Source organism: Sus scrofa, chromosome 4 (genome assembly GCF_000003025.6).
Source record: "Sus scrofa isolate TJ Tabasco breed Duroc chromosome 4, Sscrofa11.1, whole genome shotgun sequence".
Taxonomy (NCBI): domain Eukaryota; kingdom Metazoa; phylum Chordata; class Mammalia; order Artiodactyla; family Suidae; genus Sus; species Sus scrofa.
The window spans coordinates 87,949,825-87,970,378 of record NC_010446.5 but is presented as its reverse complement, the minus strand read 5'-3'; the positions used below and the strand labels follow the sequence as shown (position 1 = coordinate 87,970,378).

At 37.5% G+C, this 20,554-nt stretch overlaps 1 protein-coding gene across 4 annotated transcripts in view; it reads left to right on the top strand.

The window, feature by feature from the left end:
- Window positions 1–10,323, top strand: part of UAP1 (UDP-N-acetylglucosamine pyrophosphorylase 1) — a 33,977-nt gene extending 23,654 nt beyond the window's left edge. For 2 of the 4 annotated variants that reach the window (XM_001928643.6, XM_021089502.1), the window contains 5 exons: window positions 171–364; window positions 1,724–1,864; window positions 2,676–2,864; window positions 8,492–8,558; window positions 9,746–10,323. In XM_001928643.6, the coding sequence (XP_001928678.3) occupies window positions 171–364; window positions 1,724–1,864; window positions 2,676–2,864; window positions 8,492–8,558; window positions 9,746–9,838 (684 nt within the window). In that variant the 3' untranslated portion in view covers window positions 9,839–10,323. Of the gene's footprint in view, window positions 1–170; window positions 365–1,723; window positions 1,865–2,675; window positions 2,865–3,971; window positions 4,023–8,491; window positions 8,559–9,745 lie in introns of all 4 variants that reach the window. The other 2 variants (XM_005663152.3, XM_005663149.3) reach the window with 2 other exon arrangements.

Here is a 20,554-nt window from a genome sequence, read left to right as displayed (position 1 = left end):
AAGGAGTCTGTCAGATACAAAGATGGGTAGATGATTATCTAAAGTTAAAGGTTCCTCTTGACTTAATACTTTAAGCAAAGTTGTAAATGTGGTCTTAGAAAAATGACAGATCTCCAAGGGAGCACTTGATTAAATTTCTTTCATTACTGTTGTCTCTCTTTGGTGGTCAGGTGGTGGAGAAGACGAATCCTACAGAACCAGTTGGAGTGGTTTGCCGCGTGGATGGAGTCTATCAAGTGGTAGAATACAGTGAGATTTCTCTGGCAACAGCTCAAAAACGAAGCTCTGATGGACGACTGCTGTTCAACGCAGGGAACATTGCCAACCATTTCTTCACCGTACCATTTCTGAGAGACGTTGTCAAGTATGGGCAGGATGGGGGCTTTTCAAATGTTTATTTATTATTCATCAGAAGCTAAGTCTCATGAGAAATAGGAAGAAACTTCAAGTCCATTCTTACATAATTCATCTTTCTGAGGATCACCTTTATCAAGTGGAAGTTTACCTGATATTGCAGTTGCTTTTAGTAAGATATATCATCGGGTGCAAATTTGTAGCAGCCCCATCTCCCCAGTGCATTAACTAGAGTCCAAAGCAGTTTTCCTTTTTCTTCTCTCCCTTACCTCCCTCCAGCTGTCCTAGGTTGTGGGGAAGCAAAGAATGAGAAAGGAAACACCCCCTCTTTACCACAACTGGCAACATTAAAAATTACAAATGTCTACCCTACATCTACTGAGTTGGAATTTCTGGAGGTAGATGCAGACATTTGTGTTTTGATTTATTTATTTATTTAGTCTTTTTAGGGCCACACCCACAGCATATGGAGGTTCCCAGGCTAGGGGTTGAATTGAAGCTGCAGCTGCCGGCCACAGCAATGCCAGATCCAAGCCATGTCTGCGACCTACACCACAGCTCATGGCAACACTGGATCCCCAACTCACTGAGGCCAGGGATTGAATCCCCATCCTCATGGATACATGTCAGATTCATTTCTACTGAGCCACAACGGGAATGCCCAACATCTGTGTTTTTAAAAAGCTGCCCACATAATTTAATTTAACTGGTTCTCAGACTAGCATTTAGGAACTAGTGCATTAGATAGTGAGGAAAAAAGAACTTGAGACAAGGATGGAAATCAGCATAGTAGTGCCAACTAAGGATAAGATAAGAGCTATTTTATCTCACCAGATTTTTAAATGAAGGATATTCTCAGTATCTGATTCTTCATTTGATTGTAAAAAATATTCAAGATGACTGCTTTTTAAAAAGTTATCAGCTTTACTTCAGAATTTCAACTCCAGTTCCAAAATATTTCCCATTCCACTATGCTTTTTGTAGCTGTGTTATTAATTCATCCGTAGTAACTATAAATACTCATCTTTCCATCCAGCACTTGAAGGGATCTCTGTTGGGAAAGTTGGGGCTAATAGTGGAACATTTTATAAAAGACATGGAAATTATGGCAGAGTCGGTGTGAGCTGTGTGTGTGTATACATTTTTTTATTGTGGAGATTATTATTTGATTTTTTAAAAATTTAGGTAAATGAATAGGAATATCTATTCATTTAATATTTAAATGTGAACTGAAATGTAATAATGCTCTTCTGTTTGAAAATCTTAGTATTTGTTGTTGATACATTTGCTTCTGAGTGTGATTATCAGATTCTCTGACATTCATTTTAAATTTGGAAAGTGATTATGTCTTTTTTTTTTTCCTATTTAGCATTTATGAACCTCAGTTGCAGCACCATGTAGCCCAAAAGAAAATTCCATATGTGGATTCCTTGGGGCAGTTAATTAAGCCAGACAAACCAAATGGAATAAAGATGGAAAAATTTGTCTTTGACATCTTCCAGTTTGCAAAGTATGTTTCAAATAGCATCAGTAAGATTAAGTATATATCTTAAAATGTTGCCTTTTACTCTCCTAGGCAGGACACTGTTTTCAGAAAACAGTTGACAGCTTATATGTCAGGTATGGCATTTCGATGGTGAGTATATAGTCTAGATTCATTGTCATTCTCTAGTATGAAACCACCAATCCAAGAATATGGTTTGAGTTGCCTGTGAGTATTTTTTTTTTTAATTTCAATTAGTTTATTATCTGTCTCTCCTGAAAAATTGTTAAAGTCATTTATTTTGACTGAGAGACCAAAACCGTTGAGATGGAGAATGAGCCCATTTGTGTTTAGGATGTCTTACTGACCTATGAGTCAGTGTTTCAGTGAACACTGTTTAGCTTATGTAGCCCTCTATTAAAGATCACACTGATGCTGAGATTTGTGTCTCATAATTTGGCCAATATGAAAAGGCAAAAGATTCATCTTCCCATATACATTTCTGAATCATTCTTTTTGCCTGTTTTTTTTTTTTTTTTTTTTTCCTCCCAGAGTAGATACTCATAAGATCTTTCTGCATTAGGGTTTCTAATCTTTCTGACTTAAGATGAAGTATTTTATTGCTAGGGGTGGAAGTGATTTTTTATTTTGCATGGGGAAGAGAACTTTCACTTTATTTCATCCAGGAATAAACATCATTTCTTTCAGCATTCACTTGAAATTGGATTAAGAGAACCTAATATTGAAGACCAAGGGCTTAACTGTGTAGAGCAAGGCCAGAAGCTATGTATGCAGTTTTGTTTCATAATAAAACAGTGTTTGTATGATTCCACTCTAGGAAGTTTGTGGTGTATGAAGTATTACGGGAAGATGAATTTTCCCCACTGAAGAATGCAGACAGTCAGAATGGGAAAGACAACCCTACTACTGCAAGGCATGCTTTGATGTCCCTCCACCATTGCTGGGTCCTCAACGCCGGCGGCCACTTCATAGATGAAAATGGCTCTCGCCTCCCAGCAATTCCCCGGTAGGTCACTATCATTTCTCTGTTGTGTGGTTGCCTCCTGGGCTCCTCCTCTTGGACTTCTTTCTCTTCTATCTCTGATGTATTCCTAGAACTTTTAAAAAAGCAAAAGGTTGATGTGGGCAGTTCCTGATGTGACGTAATGAAGACTTTGCCCTTTACAAAGAAAAGCCTTACTTCCCCTTAAAGAGGAATCTTCTAAAGCTCTTGGTTTTTTTGGATGCCTCGCCGCTGTGTCAATGAGCCGACTCCTACTGAGTAAAGTCAGAAGGTGATTCTTTTGGTGTACCACACGGTTAAACCCATCAGTGTCCACCGTACCACAGGATTGGCTGCTGCTGCCCGTGTATCTGTGGTCTCACTTCAGTACTATATGCGAGGCCCTAACCACCCCCCAACAAAGACCTTCTACCCACAGGATGCTTACAAGACATAGGCTTACTTCAGTTCACTGTGGCTCTTCCAGACTGCTGAGAGAGCTGCCAGGAATGGATGTGCATGCTACTTATATTTTTTGAACTGTGGAAATGTTTGGGGGATTTTAGAATTAAAAGAAAAAAAAAGATCCTTAGAGCTATTCAAATCTGAGATAAAGCTCTTTTAAGCTCAATCTTATACTTTATGATAAGACATTCATTGTACTGTACTTTCATAAAATGTTTCTGTACTTTCATAAAAAATATTCTCCCATATAATTTATATTCTTAAAGAATAAAATGGCTGTCCGCATGCACAAAAGCACTAGAATGCCTTGGTAAATGCTAGAATATTGGGCATTGGAACTTACTTGTCCATAACTGTGTTTTTATAAGAAGGAGGAGTGGTAGACTGTCTCCCAGTTCAAGGCCACCTTCAGGCTCTGTCTTGTCAACAAGCTTGCTCCATGGCATGTCAGATTGTCCTCATGCTTCATCTTTGACCACTGAGGGTTTTTTTTTTTTTTTTTTTTTTTGTTGTCGTTGTTGTTTTTTACCCCCACAGGTCTCCTTTGCCAAGTTTATAATTTACCATAAATCCATGCTTTGTAGTCAAGTATATTTTGCAGTTCCACTTCACTTTTATTGTTTGGTTTGTTTCCATCCCCATTAATGCTTATTTATTCCTACATAGCAGTGCTACCAATGGAAAGTCAGAGACCATCACAGCTGATGTCAATCACAAGTAAATATACCAGCCTGCCTGCAGTGCATGGTGGTGGGGCTGTGCTTCCCTCCATACTAACAGCCATTGTAGTTTAGTGCTCTCTGCCTTTTGGTGGTCTTGGGGGCAGGGGTGGATGGTTGACGCTTTGGTGGGGTGTGCTGCTTGGTGGCAGTTATCTGTCTGGATGACACTAACTCAGAATCTCAGTGCATGCTGGAAATGGGGAAGCATGCTTGACCAAAGAATCTGACCATAGGTATTTGAACCCATAGTGACAAGTTTAAAAGGAAAAGATAAAATCTAAAGCAGGTTACAGGTCAGGGAGAGCAAATTTGGATTCCAGCTTACCTTTTTTAGCCTAAGCATAAGCTCGCTAAAAAGAATTCTGCAGATGTGTCTTATTGAACTGGATATGTGCTCTCGGTATAAAGGCCACCTTCTCCTGACATATTTGATGGCTCTGAATATGGAGAAACTGTTCTTCTGATCTTTTCTCTTAGTAATAGCTCCATTTTTGGTCTCTGTTGATTTTAGTTGGTTATTATCCTGCTTCTAAAATCTTTTGTCTCAGTGGTAGATAATTTCTAGCTAGAAGTAACGTGTATCCACTCTTGTTTGGGTTTGAAAACGCCATTTTCTTTATAGCTAAAGGGACAGCTTGATATTCTTGTTACACTTTAAGAGTTGTTAGATGTAGCTTGAATTTTAAGTTTTTAAGATAATTTGGAAAAATGTTTACAGAGCCAAGGATCTGGAGCTGGGAGTTATCACAGAAAGAGAAGTAGCCGTGATGTCAGTTTCATCTGTCTGTTTTTTCCTGCCTGAGTCACTCATCTTTGAACTGTGGACATACGTTCCTGTGGTGTCCGTATTCCTGGGATGTGGCCCTGGAGACAGGGAGGTCGATTCCCAGAGCTGGCCAGTCTCTTATAGGAGCCCTGGTGACTTTTGCCCCTCATCCAGGCAGCTGGGATGCAGAGCCTGTCATCATTTTCTGTCCCATCCATTGTTTTTAATATGTGGAAGCAAGCTGTGTATACAATTTAAAAAATATATTTTTGACTTTGAATTTCTCATTGAACCACATATTTCAACCTGTAAAAATGAAATAGTTTCTTAATTATACAATTGAAAACAACATCCAGCTGTCTCAGTTAGGATACAAAAGTTTTAAACATTATTTAGTTGTTGTTTAGATTCTTTTATTTCACACTCCCCTTATCCCATTTATTTCATTTTAGCCATGATTTGTAGAATAATTAAACTGAAATCAAAGTTTGGCCCCAGATGAGATCATGGACTTAGATATAAGTTCTGTTGAGATTCTCAGCATTAAAGAATGACCTTAGAGAACAGAAAAAAAAGTTTATTACAAAATTAGAGATGAAAAGGAGATATTTATTGTAAAAGAAGAAACAGCTTGGAATTATTCTGAAAGAATGGAACCAAGATGCTGAATTTTGACAAAATGACAGTATTTTCATTTTTCACCTTTATACCTACACAACAGTATTAACTACTAAAAGGGTGCTTGACTAAAGAATTGGGGGATGGCACCATTTTGGGCTGATTTGCCTATCTTCTGAGATTTTATATTTGTTGATGGAAGCGTCTGTCTTTCCTCCTCTCAAGCACCCAACTTTCTGTTTCTTGGGTGTATCTTTGTGGTATTAGGAGGGAAGTTATATTCAGGTCAGCTATGTCTTTCTTAGGTTTAAAAAATCTTCTGGTCCTGTCACATCAAATCCTTTAGAGGTTCAGGTGGGACTGGGTTCTAGACATCTTACCAATGGAATGTGTCCTCAGTTTTCCCATTTGGTTTTATATGACTCCAGGCTGCTCCAGAGGGTCTGGACCAGATCTCTTAAGCTCTTTTTGATGGAGTCTACAACTCTGGCTGGAGAGATATGTGCTCTGTCTTTTAATTTGTCTTTTACCTGAACTAGTCTGTCATTTATCTACCCTTATAGTTCATTTATTCATTCATTCAGCCAATAAACACCTGTAGGCCCACACACAGACCTGTAAGTACTGTTAGTATCCCAGATGCTGAGGTAATTTACACAAGAGAAATGAGTCATTTCTTACAGCCTACTAGAAGACTCAAGATGCATGTACATAAAAGTTAAGTAATCAGGCAGTATGTGTTTGTTAAATGTGTGGTGTAAATAATCATTATACTTATCACACGTCTAATTTATTTTTTTGTACGAATAAATGAATGAAGGCAATCACTATGAAATGCAGTCATCAAAGGAAGGTTGAGGCTTGAGTTGAATCTTGGATGTGATTTGGATAGTTAAAGGGACCGTAGTTGAGAATGACTTGGAATAATCAAAAGTGCGTGTGACTCGCCTGGTTTGAGTGAGAAGTAGCAGGACCAGTGAGTTGGAGGATGGCATAGAGTGCCTTGAAGCCTGGCTAAATGGTTCTGTTTAGAGAAAGAGTGGGTGTGGGTCACCTCAGAAACCCTCTGATTTCATTGACTCCACCAAAGCTTCAGACTACATGTTTGGTAAAACAAAGGAGAGCTAAGGTTGAGGCTATGAAAGACTAGATTTCTGTGTGCCATGTATCTTATTGGTAAAATTCTTTTTCTTAAAATTTTGAAATTTTTATTTTTTTATTTTTTAAAATTTTATTGAAGTTTAGTTGATTTACAATGTTGTGATAATTTTTACTGTGCAACAGAGTGATTCAGCTATCCATGTACACACATCCATTCTCTTTCAGATTCTTTTCCCATATAGGTTATCACAGAATATTGGGTAGAGTTCCCTGTGCTATATATAGCAGGTCCCTGTTGGCCAGTCATTCCATAAACCTCACTGTGCATATGCCAGTCCCAAAACCCTGAGCCATCCCTTCCTCCATCACCTGTCCCTTTTGGGAACCGTATAAGTTTGTTTTCAAAGTCTGTGAGTCTGTTTCTGTTCTGCAAATAGGTTCATGTGTATCCTTTTCTTAGATTCTGCATGTAAGTGATGTTTGTCTCTTGCTGTCTGACTAACTCCACTTAATATGATAAACTCTAGGTCCATCCAGGTCCAAATGACATTACTTCATTCTTTTTCATAGCTGAGTAATATTTCATTGTATATACATACCATATCTCTTTATCCATTCCTCTGCTGATGGACATTTAGGTTTCTTCCATGTCTCTGCTATTGTAAATAGGGCTGCAGTGAACATTGGGGTGCATATATCTTTTCAAATTATGGTTTTCTCCAGATGATGCCTGGGAATGGGATTGCTAGATCATATGGTAGTTCTATTTTTAGTTTTTTGAGGAACCTCCATACTATTTTCCATAGTGGTTTAATCAATTTACATTCCCACCAACAGTGTAAGAGGATTCCCTTTTCTCCACACCCTCTCCAGCATTTATTGTTTGTAGACTTTTTGATGATGGCCATTCTCGCTGGTGTAGGGTGGCACCTCATAGCAGTTTTGATTTGCAATTCTCTAATAATTAGTGATGTTGAGCATCTTTTCATGTATCTTCTGGCCATCTGTATGTCTTCTTTGGAGAATTGTGCTTGAAATGATGAAAAGCCTAGAGGCTAGTGACTTCAAACATATCAAAAGCACTGTTTATTGACTTTTGTGTTACATAATTTAGAAACTGAGAATGCCAAGTGGCTGTAAATGTTAGAACGTGACATCGAGGAAGCACGTGGTGACTTCAGCCTTGCCTTCACTTAAGTGCCTTCTGCCTTAGCTCTCAAAAAAGGGACTTCCTTCAGTCAAGTAACAAGAGAAGCACCTTGAAGCATTGAATAAATCAGCTCGACTAATCTAGGAGATTTGAGCTGTACCGAAGAACATGTGCTGGGAAATAACTGACCTTTTAGTCCAGTAGAATTTTCTGCAGTGAAGAAAATGTTCTCTATCTGTGCTATCCGATTTGGTAGTCATTAGCCGTTCGTGGCTACCGAACACCTGAAATGTGGTTATTATGACTGAGCCTCTGAATTTTTAAATTTTAATTAACTTTTATTTTTAATCTAAGTTTAAATAACCATACATGGCTAGTGGCCACTGTACCGGAGAGTACAGCTTTAGCATATTTATCAGTGTGCAAGGTTATAGTAAAGACTAAAATGAAATGCAAAGGATTCAAAGTGTCTAGCAGTGGGCCTGGAACATAGCATATACTCAATGAATAGTCTCTTCTTTATCAAATTAAACTTTGCAAATGATAAAAAATTACATGTACATCGGGGGTAAGTGTATCAGTGTTGGCGAAGTATCTTGAAGAGCTACTGGTAATTACTGGTACATACCCCAAATAGTGTCTTCTTGCACCATTATGATTTTGTGTTAATTCTCAGGGAGTTTAGTGATCATGAGGATATGTTCTGTCGTATTTGTTTAGGGGAATTTTGGAATCTGCAGGCTTTTCAGAAAAAAGTTATGGTCTGTATTGTCACTCAGGCAAGTAACATGGGAAGCAGAATCTTTAACATGTCTGATTTTTTTCTTAGCTTGAAGGATGCCAATGATGTACCAATCCAATGTGAAATCTCTCCTCTTATCTCCTATGCTGGAGAAGTAAGTTTGCTTTGCTCTTTTCCCTATTCTTTTAAAAGCAGGATTGTGATATTGTTTTATGTTGAAGTAGAGTTGTCCTTAAAGAAGATACAGCATTTTCTGGGAGTTCCTGTTGTGGCTCAGTGGAAACAAATCCGACTGTTGTCCATGAGGATGAGGGTTCAATCCCTGGCCTTGCTCAGTGGGTTAAGGATCCAGCATTGCTGTGAGCTGTGGTGTAGGTCACAAATGTGGCTCAGATCTGGCATTGCTGTGGCTGTGGTGTAGGCCAGCAGCTGCAACTCTGATTTGACCCCTAGCCTGGAAATTTCCATATGCTGCAAGTGCAGTGCTAAAAAAAAAAAAAAAGAAATACAACATTTTCTGATGGCCCTCCCCCCAAGGAGCTCATCCTGGGAATGAGAATCCTTCTCTTTGAGAATTTTCTTTGAGAATAGGCTTTGTGTCTGTCTCATCGTTGCCATGAGCAGAATGTTTAATGTTTAGTCCATTTTAACTATACATTGAAATGCACAGGCTTTTAAAAAATAAGCCTTGTTTTTTTTAGGTAAATCATCTGGCTCTTTTTAGTGCCATGTAGCTTTTCCTTTTAATGAGTCTCTTTTGTTCAGATGCTGAGTACTTTCACTATTAAGACCGGGGGATGCAGGGGATCCCTTTATTCTAATACATAATATTTTTTTCTGGAGATCCTTATCAGATTGCTTAGTTCTACCCTCAGAAGCAGCCACCTTACTTAGAATATTATCTCTTTTGGGCGATGATCGTGGGAAGAATGACTATCATCTTAACTTCGAAAATTACCTTATAATCAGAATGATTTTCCCCCTTTTTGTTGTTTGTTTTATGCTTCCATAAATAGGTCATTAAGCCCAGTTTAAGAAGTATACTAAATAGGAGTTTACCGATGGCCTAGTGGGTTAAGGATCTGGCGTTGTCATTGCTATCTATGGCTCTGGTTATTGTTGTGGGGCAGGTTTGACCCCTGGCCTGGGAACTTATGCATGCCACAGGTGTGGCCAAAAAAAAGTATACTAGGTAGACTTTTTAGTGACTTTTAAATTCTCTATCTCAGCCCAACTTACTGCATTCGTGCTTTATATCATTGTTATAGCCACCAAGTCCAGCATTCCATGACTGGCATCCACCAATTTTCTAACTGTGTTTCACTTCACCCCTTCTTTTAGGGACTAGAAAGTTATGTGGCAGATAAAGAATTCCATGCACCTTTAATCATTGATGAGAATGGAGTCCATGAGCTGGTGAAGAATGGTATATGAGCCAGATAACAAGTTCCACCACAATAAGAATAGCTTTTATTTTTGATAGACCAACTGTGAACCTACAGGACCTCTCCTGGAATACTCATTTGAATATCCACAGGCTTTCATTTTGGTTATTGAACTCTTGTAACTACTACATATTCCCCAAGATCCAGATGACTGAACTTCAGAAGGTGTTTTCATGATTCTCAGCTGATTGAAGGTCTTATTTATATTTTTCAATTGTATAATTTTTTTTTCCAACCCAAGGAAAACATCGACCATCTAGGAAATTTCCTACAGCTTAAGTATTGCTAGATGTTCACCATCACTTTACTTGAAGCCGGAAGCATTTGTTTTTGAAGTTGTACATAGTAATAATATGTCATTGTACATGTTGAAAGGTTTCTATGGTACTAAAAATTTGTTTTATTTTATCAAAAATTAAATTTTTTTAAGAAAATAATTGGACAGTTAAATAAACTTTTCCTCTTGTCTCTGGAGTGTCATTTGTGCCTTGAAGAAGTTATTCCATTGGGAGAATAAGAAACTTTGAGAGACTTTGAGATAATGCAGAAAGCCAAACCGATACTTCTGTAACTCTGCAATCTTCCAGTTTTTAAATGAATATCTACCTTTGGACTTTATCCTTCTATTACTTTATAATAGTGGCCATCATGGTTTTGCCCTCCTCCAAGGGACATTTGGCAATGTCTAGAGACATGTTTTGTTGTCATAACTGAGAGGGTGGTATGGTGGTACTGACAGTGAATAGAGACCAGGAATATTTCTACTCATCCTAGAATGCACAGGTCGACCTCCAAACTTTCAAGGTTGAAAAACCTTTTTCATATCATTGGTTTATTCTCTTTTGCACAAACATTTGGTCATACTTGGGATTTCAAAAGAATATAGTTCCTGCATATCCCCAGGCAAATTAATCACTATTTATTAATGGTTAATCACTATTCCAGTTTTTGTTGTTGTTTTCAGCTTGAGGATTAAAAAGACAAGGGTGGTCCTTTGAATATGGGCCATAGATCATTAGTCATTAGTAAGGGTTCTCTCTGTCTAAAATGTAGCTTGCATGAAAATATTGAGCTTTATAAATTCATTTTATACAGCATTTACATATTGACCAAAAGCATACAAATTGACATCTAGGTAAATGAAAAATTATAAAAATTGTGTCTAGAGAAAAGAGTATTGAATTTTATTTTCCACTGTCAAGTTGTCACAAAATAGAATGTCATGAGTGGGTTTTTGTTCTCTAGAAGTACAACATTTCAGGATCACTTTTTGTTAAAAGACTATGATATTTCTACCTATCTAAATTTTTTTTGTGTGTGCTAAAGCTTAAGTCATGTATCTCGAATATTTTCTGTTTTATTTAATAACAGCCCAATTTTGCTGTTGTTATCCATTCTATTTTTCAAAAGGATATGAGGTTTGAGTTCATCAGAACAAACTCCACAATGGATTGTGAGGACAGAACTTCAGAGTCTTTAGCACCTGAATGGTATGCTTCATTTCTTTTTTCTGAACTTTCGTCTGCTATTTCCTCTCTCCCTATTTTTAAGATCATATGAATAATGCCAGGGAAGGGGAGGACTGGCAGCATGGCATTGTAGTAGTGGTTTTCTTGAGTAGGGGTGGTGGCTGGGGAACACTGGGTATATGAAGGGCTAAGAGTTTGAGAGCCTCTGAGCCATGAAATTATAAGGTGATGGCATTATGTACTCCCATGAGTCCTATTCAAATAAGTGTTCTAATTAAGCAAATAGAGAACTGGGTAAAATATTTATTAAAATATGAGCTAGAATCACTTGGCAATAGCTTAGTAGAATTTATGTAAGAGTTAATAATCACTGAGTTTGGTCAAAATCACCCTTGCTATGTGTTAATAACTTTGCTGATAGTCACAAATGAATGTATAAGCCCAATAGAGTGCGTTATTTGAATATTTGATTTTTGTTGCTCTGTTTTCCTCTTGCTTCTCAAAGTTGATCCAGTTTTGATGTAAATAGAATTATGAGTGACATCTATAGAAAGATGAACAAAAAATAATTCTATTTTGAATTTCTAGCCGTCCTATTCCTGCAAGTTTGGTTGTTACTGGTAATCTGTGATTTCATTTCTGTCCCTAACTTACTATCTCTAGCATTTCTTCTTGATGATTCATCATGGTGCAGTCAGATCTCAGTTATCCAGGTAAAAAGAGGCAAGGAAAAATCACGCATAACCCAGGAGAGTGACTAAAGCACAGCTAATTCAGTTGGCTTGGAAATTGTTTTTTTCTCTAGCTGAGATGGATACTTTTGCAATTTATGGTTCTCTTTAGAGCCCTGATTTGGGACAAGCATGTTGGGAATTGATGCATGTATGAGTCAGCCGATAAAGGTTGAGTGCCTATCACATGTCCAGGACTATTAGGGGATAAAAGGTATAACATAAGGTCTTCTTCTCCTTACAAAGCTTGCATTCTACTCAAAGAGATGAATCAACCAACTTAACCCAATGGAAAGATAATTTAGTACTAAAATGTAAGGAATGAAGAGTTCAGTAACAGTTAAAGGTCACCATTATGACCTGGAGTTTGGTGTAGCAGAAATCCTCAAAAGCCTCCATCACTTTGAAAATCGAGCTGTGCCCTTCTCAAATTGGGGTCAGAGATTTATGTTCGAACAAGAAAATGTACTTCAGCCTTGTATTATGAAAGATTATGAAGTTTTAGTAATCAGATCCCTATTTTGCTCCTTACTAGCCCTCAAATAAGTTAACTCTGAATTATAGAATTTAGCTACCTTAAAATGCAAATGTGCATTGTGATTCAGAAGAACCATATTTAAAGAAGGAGTCATAGTCACTTAACTGCATTAAGTTGTCGGGTTATGGCTAAGTTATGAGTTAACATCTGTGACAGGGATTTTTGAAGTATGGTCCCCTGATCAGGTAGATCAGTATTACCTGGAAACTTATTAAAAATGCACATTCTCAAGATTGCTGCACTGCACATTTGTGGGTAGTTGAAGAAGCCCTCCGGGTGGTTCTGATGCACACTTAAAATTTGAGAAGCACTGCTGAAAGAGAATTTGGGGTGGCTCATTGAAAGTTCAGAGATGCTACCGAAAGGAGAACATGAATTGGGAGAAACAGAGAGGTCAGTGTTCCTAGAGCAAGAAGAGTTAAACCAGAAACCAAATAGATAACCTTTTTTGTGAACTTTATTCTTTAAAACACTAGGGGAATGTACTGGTAAAAGACTGAAAGATGGAACTAGCAAGACCTGACCAGGACAATTGCAATCGCTAGAACAGTGGTTTCCAAACCCTGTATTTTCTCTGAGTCACTTGGAGACATTTAAGAAAAACATACTCCAATCCTGGAGAATATGATTCTCAGTCTGGTGGAAGGCCTAGGTAATAAATTTATAAAAAGCATTTGATGATTATAGAGGTCAGCTGGAAGTGAGAATATCTGCCTTGGAGATGTAGACTTAGTTTACAAATAAACAACCAATGGTGAGAGGAGAAAAAGTTTGAATGTGTTTTAGCTTTGAAAAATTAGACAAGGGGGGCAGAGTGAGGAAGAGTTCACCTGAGAAGAGTAGCACAAACAGGATGGGTGAGATAGGGCCAGGAAACAAGCATTTAGGAGATGATTCCACTTTGCAAATACCTCAGACTGCTAGAAATGAAGCGCCTTAAATAGGGTTCTTTGTAAATTTTATCCCTCTTGGACTCAGCATTTCCTAAAACATGGGATGGTAGGGGACAAAAGAAAGTTAATGAATAATTAAAAATACATTATGTTTCAGGCTGAATGAGAAGTAAAAAGTAAAATGATGTGTTAAGATGATGGCATTATTGGTAGGTTTTTTTCCTACTTCATAAATTTTTGGATAATGCATTCTTCGTAATTTTTTAAGGTGTTTTACCTTTTATGAAGGCTCAAAGGATAAATAAACCATGGATATTCACATTTACCAGTTAGGTACAGCTTTGAGAGAACTTGGAGTTAAAATTGGCCATGGTAAAGTTGCGGGGCTGGGGGTGGGTGTTGTAAATGTACCTTGAGGTAATGGAATGTTGACAGTGTGCCATTATAGTGTGAGAGAGCACGGTCTTCACATGCTCTTCTCTCTGAGCTTGAGCATTACTGGGAGCTTCTTTGCGAAATATGATAATGTCTCATTCAGGTGGCTGTATGAAACAGTATACTGTGTGAATTCAAAGTGGTACACCTGGAGTGAAAGCCTTTCTGCAAGAGGCTTATTGTGAGTTGTCTGATGTAATGGATGAATTCAGTAGTTTCTTATGTTCTCTTAAAGATAAGAGTCCTGGAGTTCCTGTCATGGCTCGGTGGTTAATGAACCCATCTAGCATCCATGAGGACGTGGATTTAATCCTTGGCCTTGCTCAGTGGGTTAAGGATCTGGCGTTGCATGAGCTGTGGTGTAGGTTGCAGATGCGGTTCAGATCCAGAGCTGCTATGGCTGAGCTGCTGTGGCTGTGGTGTAAGCCGGTGGCTACAGCTCCGATTATACCCCCTAGCCTGGAAACCTCCATATGCTGCAAGTGAGGCCCTAAAAAGACAAAAAAAAAAAAAAAAAAAAAAAAAAGATAAGAGTCCTAATAGGCTTGCCAAAATCTCAGTGACTCAGTGGTGACACCAAATATGTTTATGTAGACATAGTATTTTCAAAGTCTGAACACAGTTAAGACCATGTAAGAACAAAAAGTCTATCATTATAGCATCGTGACTCATTATTTCCACATCAGTTCTTTTACTTCTATCTCAGTGATTCTGCTTCTCAGGAAATGTTCCTTTGCAAATTGTCTTCTAGTGGGCAGAGCTTTTTTTTTTTTCTTTTTGCCAAAATGATCTGTAGAACTCATAATGTTTGTATTTTATATCGTAAAACATATAACATAGGTGATATGAATAAGATTGAAATGAGACTTGATATCCTTTTAAAGTTTAAAATTTCTCCTAACTTCTATACTTCTAGAAGATCTGAAATCTGACAGAAGGTAGATTAAATCTCATGAATAAACAAAGCCATTAGTTAAGTACCAGTAACTATGCCCAGCATGTTATGGTGCTTAACCATGTGCCAGGCAGTGCATTAAGCACGTTATGTACATTGACCTGTCTATTCCTTATTACTTTCCTATGAGGTGAGAACTCTTACTGTTCAGTCCATAAGGAAACTGAGGCTTAGAGGTTGATTGTTTGATTATATATCAAGTAAAGAACAAAGCTAGAAATTGAACCCAGAGTCTGAATCCTGAGACCCACTCTTTCTGTTAAATTTTTTTTTTCTTTTTTGCTTTTTAGGGCCACACTTGTGGCACATGGAAGTTCCTGAGCTAGGGGTTGAATCAGAGCTTCAGCTACCAGCCTACACCACAGCCATAGTAACGCAGGATCCAAGCCATGTCTAAGACCTACAGCTTGTGGCAAGGCCAGATCCTTAACCCACTGAGCGAGGCCAGGGATTGAAACCACATTCTCATGGATACTAGTTGGGTTCACAACCTGCTGAGCCAGAATGGGAACTCCTCTTTTAATTAATTTTGTAATTTAAATTTTCAAACATATACAATAGTGAAGAGCAGAATAATAACCCTCTGTTATTTAGTTTTTAGCAATTAACATTGGCTAATCCTGATTCATTTAATTCTCACCTCCCAAATCTCCAGGGAACTATTTTAAAATTAATTCTACATGTTGGATATTTCAGATTATATCTAAGAGATAAAATTCTATTTTATATTTATGTAAAACCACACACCTTAGAAATCTTATTAATAATTCTCTAATATCATCTGGTGTAGACTGGCTGTTTGTGTCCTCCCAGAATTCTTATGTTGAAATCTAACCCTCAGTGTGATAAGATTAGGAGATAAGGCCTTTCAGAGGAGATTTGGTTATGTGGGTTGACTCCTTGTGAATAGGATTAATGCCGTTATCAAAGAGACCCCTTGCCCATTCCATCCTGTGAGGAGGCAGGGAAAAGAGAGCCATTCATCTATGAACCAGTTAAGCGGAAACTCACCAGACACCAAGTCTGCCAGCGCCTTGAACTTGGACTTCCCAGCCTCCAAAAATGCGAAAAATGAATTTCTGTTGTTTATAATTCACACAGTCTATGGCATGTTTGTTGTAGCAGCCTACACAGACTAAGACATCATCTGATATCCAGCCAGTGTTCAAATTTACCCAAGTATCACATATATTTTTTAAAAATATTTATTTATTTGAAATCAGGTTCTGATTCAGTTAATTTATTACATTTTGGCTGTTATGTCTCTTAAATGTTTTTAATTCTATCCAGGTCATCCTCCCTCTTTTTTTTTTTTTTAATTTATTTGTTGGAAAACAACTTCTTATTTCTCCAGTGTCATTTTGTAAATTTGGGATTTCATTTTCATCATGTCCTTTAACATTTTCCTCTTACTTTTACATTTTCAGAAAGCTGTAGTTGAATATGAGGTTTGATCAGATTGATGATCTTTCTTTTGATAAAAAATACTTCATAGATAGTTCTGCATATACTCCCTATTGAATTTCATTAGAAGACACATAACTGTTTCTTTGGGATGTTAAGGTTGATCAGTATTTTTAATTTAGGTATTGTCGACTTGATCCAGTCATTATAAAGTTCCCCATGAACCTTTCATTTTATCTCTTAGCAGCTATTGATGATTGTTTCCTAGAGCCATTATTTCTCTTAGGGGTTGAAAAATGGAATTTTTTTTATTTTTTATTTTGTATTTATTAGCAAGAATTATTTGTAAAGAAAACCTGTCATCCAGTTAAAAGCAGTAGAATGCTTGATTCTTTTCCTTTTTATAAGTTTCCAGATAATGAGTTATGTTCTAGCATCACTCCAAAGGTGATCATGAAGTCCTCTCTAATTCTGAGTATTAGTATGCATTCATGGATTTAAAAAAATTATTCTTGATGTGTTTTCATACATTAGTCATTTGTCATTACTGTTGGCCACTGAGCCCCTTCGAATTGTCTCCTGTGTTCTTCTGATCTAACTCCAGTATTCTTTCATACCTTCTTTGCTTTCTGGTATCACAAGAGGTCTTAGAACCAACTTAAATATGTCCAGCCTTACTCTAGACAGATTATTTTTGTATACCTGTATAGTTGTTTCATAAAATATATTTACTAACACATTTATTCTGACACATTCACTTTTCTGACTTTATTTAGGGGAGATTTTCTTGCAATGAAGATTTAGGTTCCTAAATCTAAATCTAAATTCACTTGTGGAATCAAGCCTGCACTCTTGCGCCAAAAAGGGCCTAGACCACATTCTAGGAAGATCCAGTTCTCTCTGAGATGAGAGTGTAAATAATGATAGAGTCAAGGTCTGTGCCAGGAGTGAGTTTCTGGGAGTTGTGGCACCCATACTCCTCTCTGCATGCTCCCAGGAGCTGTGACTCACCCAGTACAGTTAAATTTGGGTAATTCCTATGAAGTCACCTTCAGATGAGATCACAAGCCCTTAAAAGGGTGCCCAGTAGTGAGAAAGTAGTCCAGCTTGCCAAAGGAAGCTATGGCTCCAAAATGCTTTGGTTCCTTTTAATAAGAAATGGTATTTCGATACTTTAATCTAGGCACATGTAATATTCATTACTAGAGGTTCTAGACCCTTTTAGGGAACTGGGTTAGAAAATATACATTTTGGCTTTTTGTGAAAAAGAAAAATACGCCATGAGTTATACTCATAAATTCAATTTTTAAAAATCAGGTACTTTTTGACTTTATATTTGTGTCTTTTTATCTAGGTTCCTCACACTCAATGTAATTATTTATTTCCTTAAACTACTATGAGGGTTAATTTTATGTGTCAACTTGTTTGGGCCATGGTGCCTAGATATTTGGTCAAACGTTATTCTGGATGTTTCTGTGAGGGTGTTTTTGGGTAAGAGTAACCTTTAAATTGTTGAGCTTTGAGTAAAGCAGATTGCCCTTCATTGTGTAGGTGGGCCTAGTCCCATCTGGTTGACCATCCTTAATAGAACAAAGATTGACCCCCCCTGAGCAAAAAGGAAGTCTGCCAGCAGATGGCCTTTTAACTTGAAGGGCAAGATTGTCTCTTCTTTGGCTCTCCAGGCTTCCAGTCTACCCTACAGATTTTGGACTTGTCAGTCTCAATAATTGCATGAACTAATTCCTTAAAATAATATTTCTTTATATACACACATCCTATTTGTTCTGTTTTTCTGGAACTTAAGAAAGACTAACCTGGTTTGCCTTCCTATGTGAAACACCAGAGTAAATAAATGAAGCAATAGTCCTGACGTCATTGGACATCAGGCCGTGAAGGTCAGTGATCCCTGGGAGACAGGAAACAAATGAAGTAATGACTGTCCCAGCTAGCTGTCTGGAGAGAATTTATAGGCCATAGCATAGGAAGGAGGAACCAGGAAAGTTGAGGATATGGACCTGAGAGTTTGGGAAAGCCAAAGTAGCTGGAATTCATAGGGCAGCATACTATGTAGGAGAGAGCTGCACAAAGAAAACGAAATCTGCAGAGGTACTCCTTTGAGTATTCAGGTGAGCATCATTAGTACACCTGTGAACAGAGAGGCCACTTGAGGCTGAGGAAAGAACCATCTGAAAGAACAGAAAGAACAGTACCTGGAATGGAAATCCTCGTTATTCACAGGGTATTGAGTAAAGTACTAAGAAAGGTCTTGCTTAGATTGAGTTCTTCTGCAGCCTAACAAAGCTTAAAAACAAGGCCAGAAAAGGTCAAACTGTTCCATGTAATTTAATGTCTGTTATTTTTATTGCTTCATAACAAAACATGTATTTTCTTAGTTTCTGAGGATTTGGAATTCAGAGAGTGGCTTAGCTAGATGATTCTGGCTTAGGTTTTCTCATCAGGTTGTAATCAATCTATCATCCAAGGTGGAAGTCATCTGAAGGCTTGACTAGGGCTGGAGAATCTGATGTTAAACTCACTCATATGGCCACTGGCAAGAGGCCTCAATTCTTTTGCTGTGTGGACCTCTCTATAGGAATGCTTATAACATGGAAGCTAGCTTTCCTCAGCATGAGTGATCCAAGTGAGAGAGAGCAAGCAAGATGGAAGCCACAGTGTCTTCTGTAAGCTATTCTCAGGAGTGACACAGCAATACTTACACTATATTGGTCAATTATTGTGGAATAATACAGGAGAGGACTGCTCAAGGGAGGCAGATCATTGGGGGTCATCTTACAGCCTGGCTGCCATGAATATAGGTATAAAACTGAACAATATTTTAGCAAATCAAATCCAATACATAAAACAGATAATGTATTATAACAAAATGGAGTATATCCTGGGAATGCATGATTGGTTTAATATTTGCAAGTTACTCAGTGTAAATGACAAATTAAAATGCATTTCACAAAATTCAACATCCTTTCCTGATGAAATGTCTTACTGCACTAGGGATATAAGGGGTAAATATGAAAAATCTATGTAGAATCTATAATTTAATATCACAACAGTGAAAGATTGTGTGCTTTCTCCCTAAAAATCAGGGACAAGGCAGTATGTTCATCGTTGCCACTTCAATGTTGTGTGGAAGTTTTAGCCAGTGTAGTAAGGCAAGAGAGATATATAGAAGGCATCCAGATTGGAAAGGAAAAAGTAAACCTGCCTTTCTTTGCAGATGGGGTGATCATCTACCTAGAATATCCTTTAGGATCTATATGAAAGTTATTAGAATTAATAAGTTGGTTTAGCAAGGTTGTAGGATACAAGATCAATATATAAAAATTAATAGTATTTCTGTTTCCCAGCAACAGACATTGAAATTTAAGATGTTAGTTTCCCCAACTTGATCTGTAGATTCAACGTGATCCCAGTCAACATCTCAGCTAGCTATTTAGTAGATATTGACAAACGGATTCTAAAGTTCATGTGAAAAGACAAAAGGCCTAGAATAGCCAACTTTATCCTCAAGTGTGGACTGTGCATAGTGACTTTCTTCCAAAGAGTACAGTATGACAAGGAAAAAAAAAAAAGAGCAACGTTACGGTGGCAGATGCTGACAAACACCATTTCAAGCCAGATCATCAAGGTTAATGTCAATATGATTAGTTTAATAGTGTGTAACACTGATAGGATGTGATGAGAGAGGAATGTATCTCTAAAGTCTTCCTCTCCAAAATTCATAACTTCAGTCTAACCATGATAAAAATATCAGCCAATTCCCAATTGAAGGACAGTCTACAAAATACCTAACTAGTAAGCCTCAAAACTGTCAAGGTCATCAAAAACAAGGAAAGTCTGAGAAATTGTCACAGCCAAGAGGAACCTAAGGAGAGAGGACAGCTAAATATAATGTAGTATCCTGGATGGGAACACCTAGAACAGGAAAAGGCCTTTAGGAAAAAACTGAGTAAATTTGAATAAAGCATGGACTTGAGTTAATAATAATGTATCAATGCTGGTTCATTAATTATGACAAATGTGTCATACTAATGTAAGATAATAATAGAGGACACTGGGCATGGGGTACCTAGGAACTGTCTTCTGATATCCTCTTAATCTATAAATCTAACACTTCTAAAATTAAAAGTTTATTTAAACAAAAAATCAATTATCATTTAAAGTAATGTCAAAGTGCATGAAATACTTCTGGATATATGTGAAATATCTAATATGTGAAAGATTGGAAACCACAAAACACTTCTGAGTGAAACTATGAAAACAGA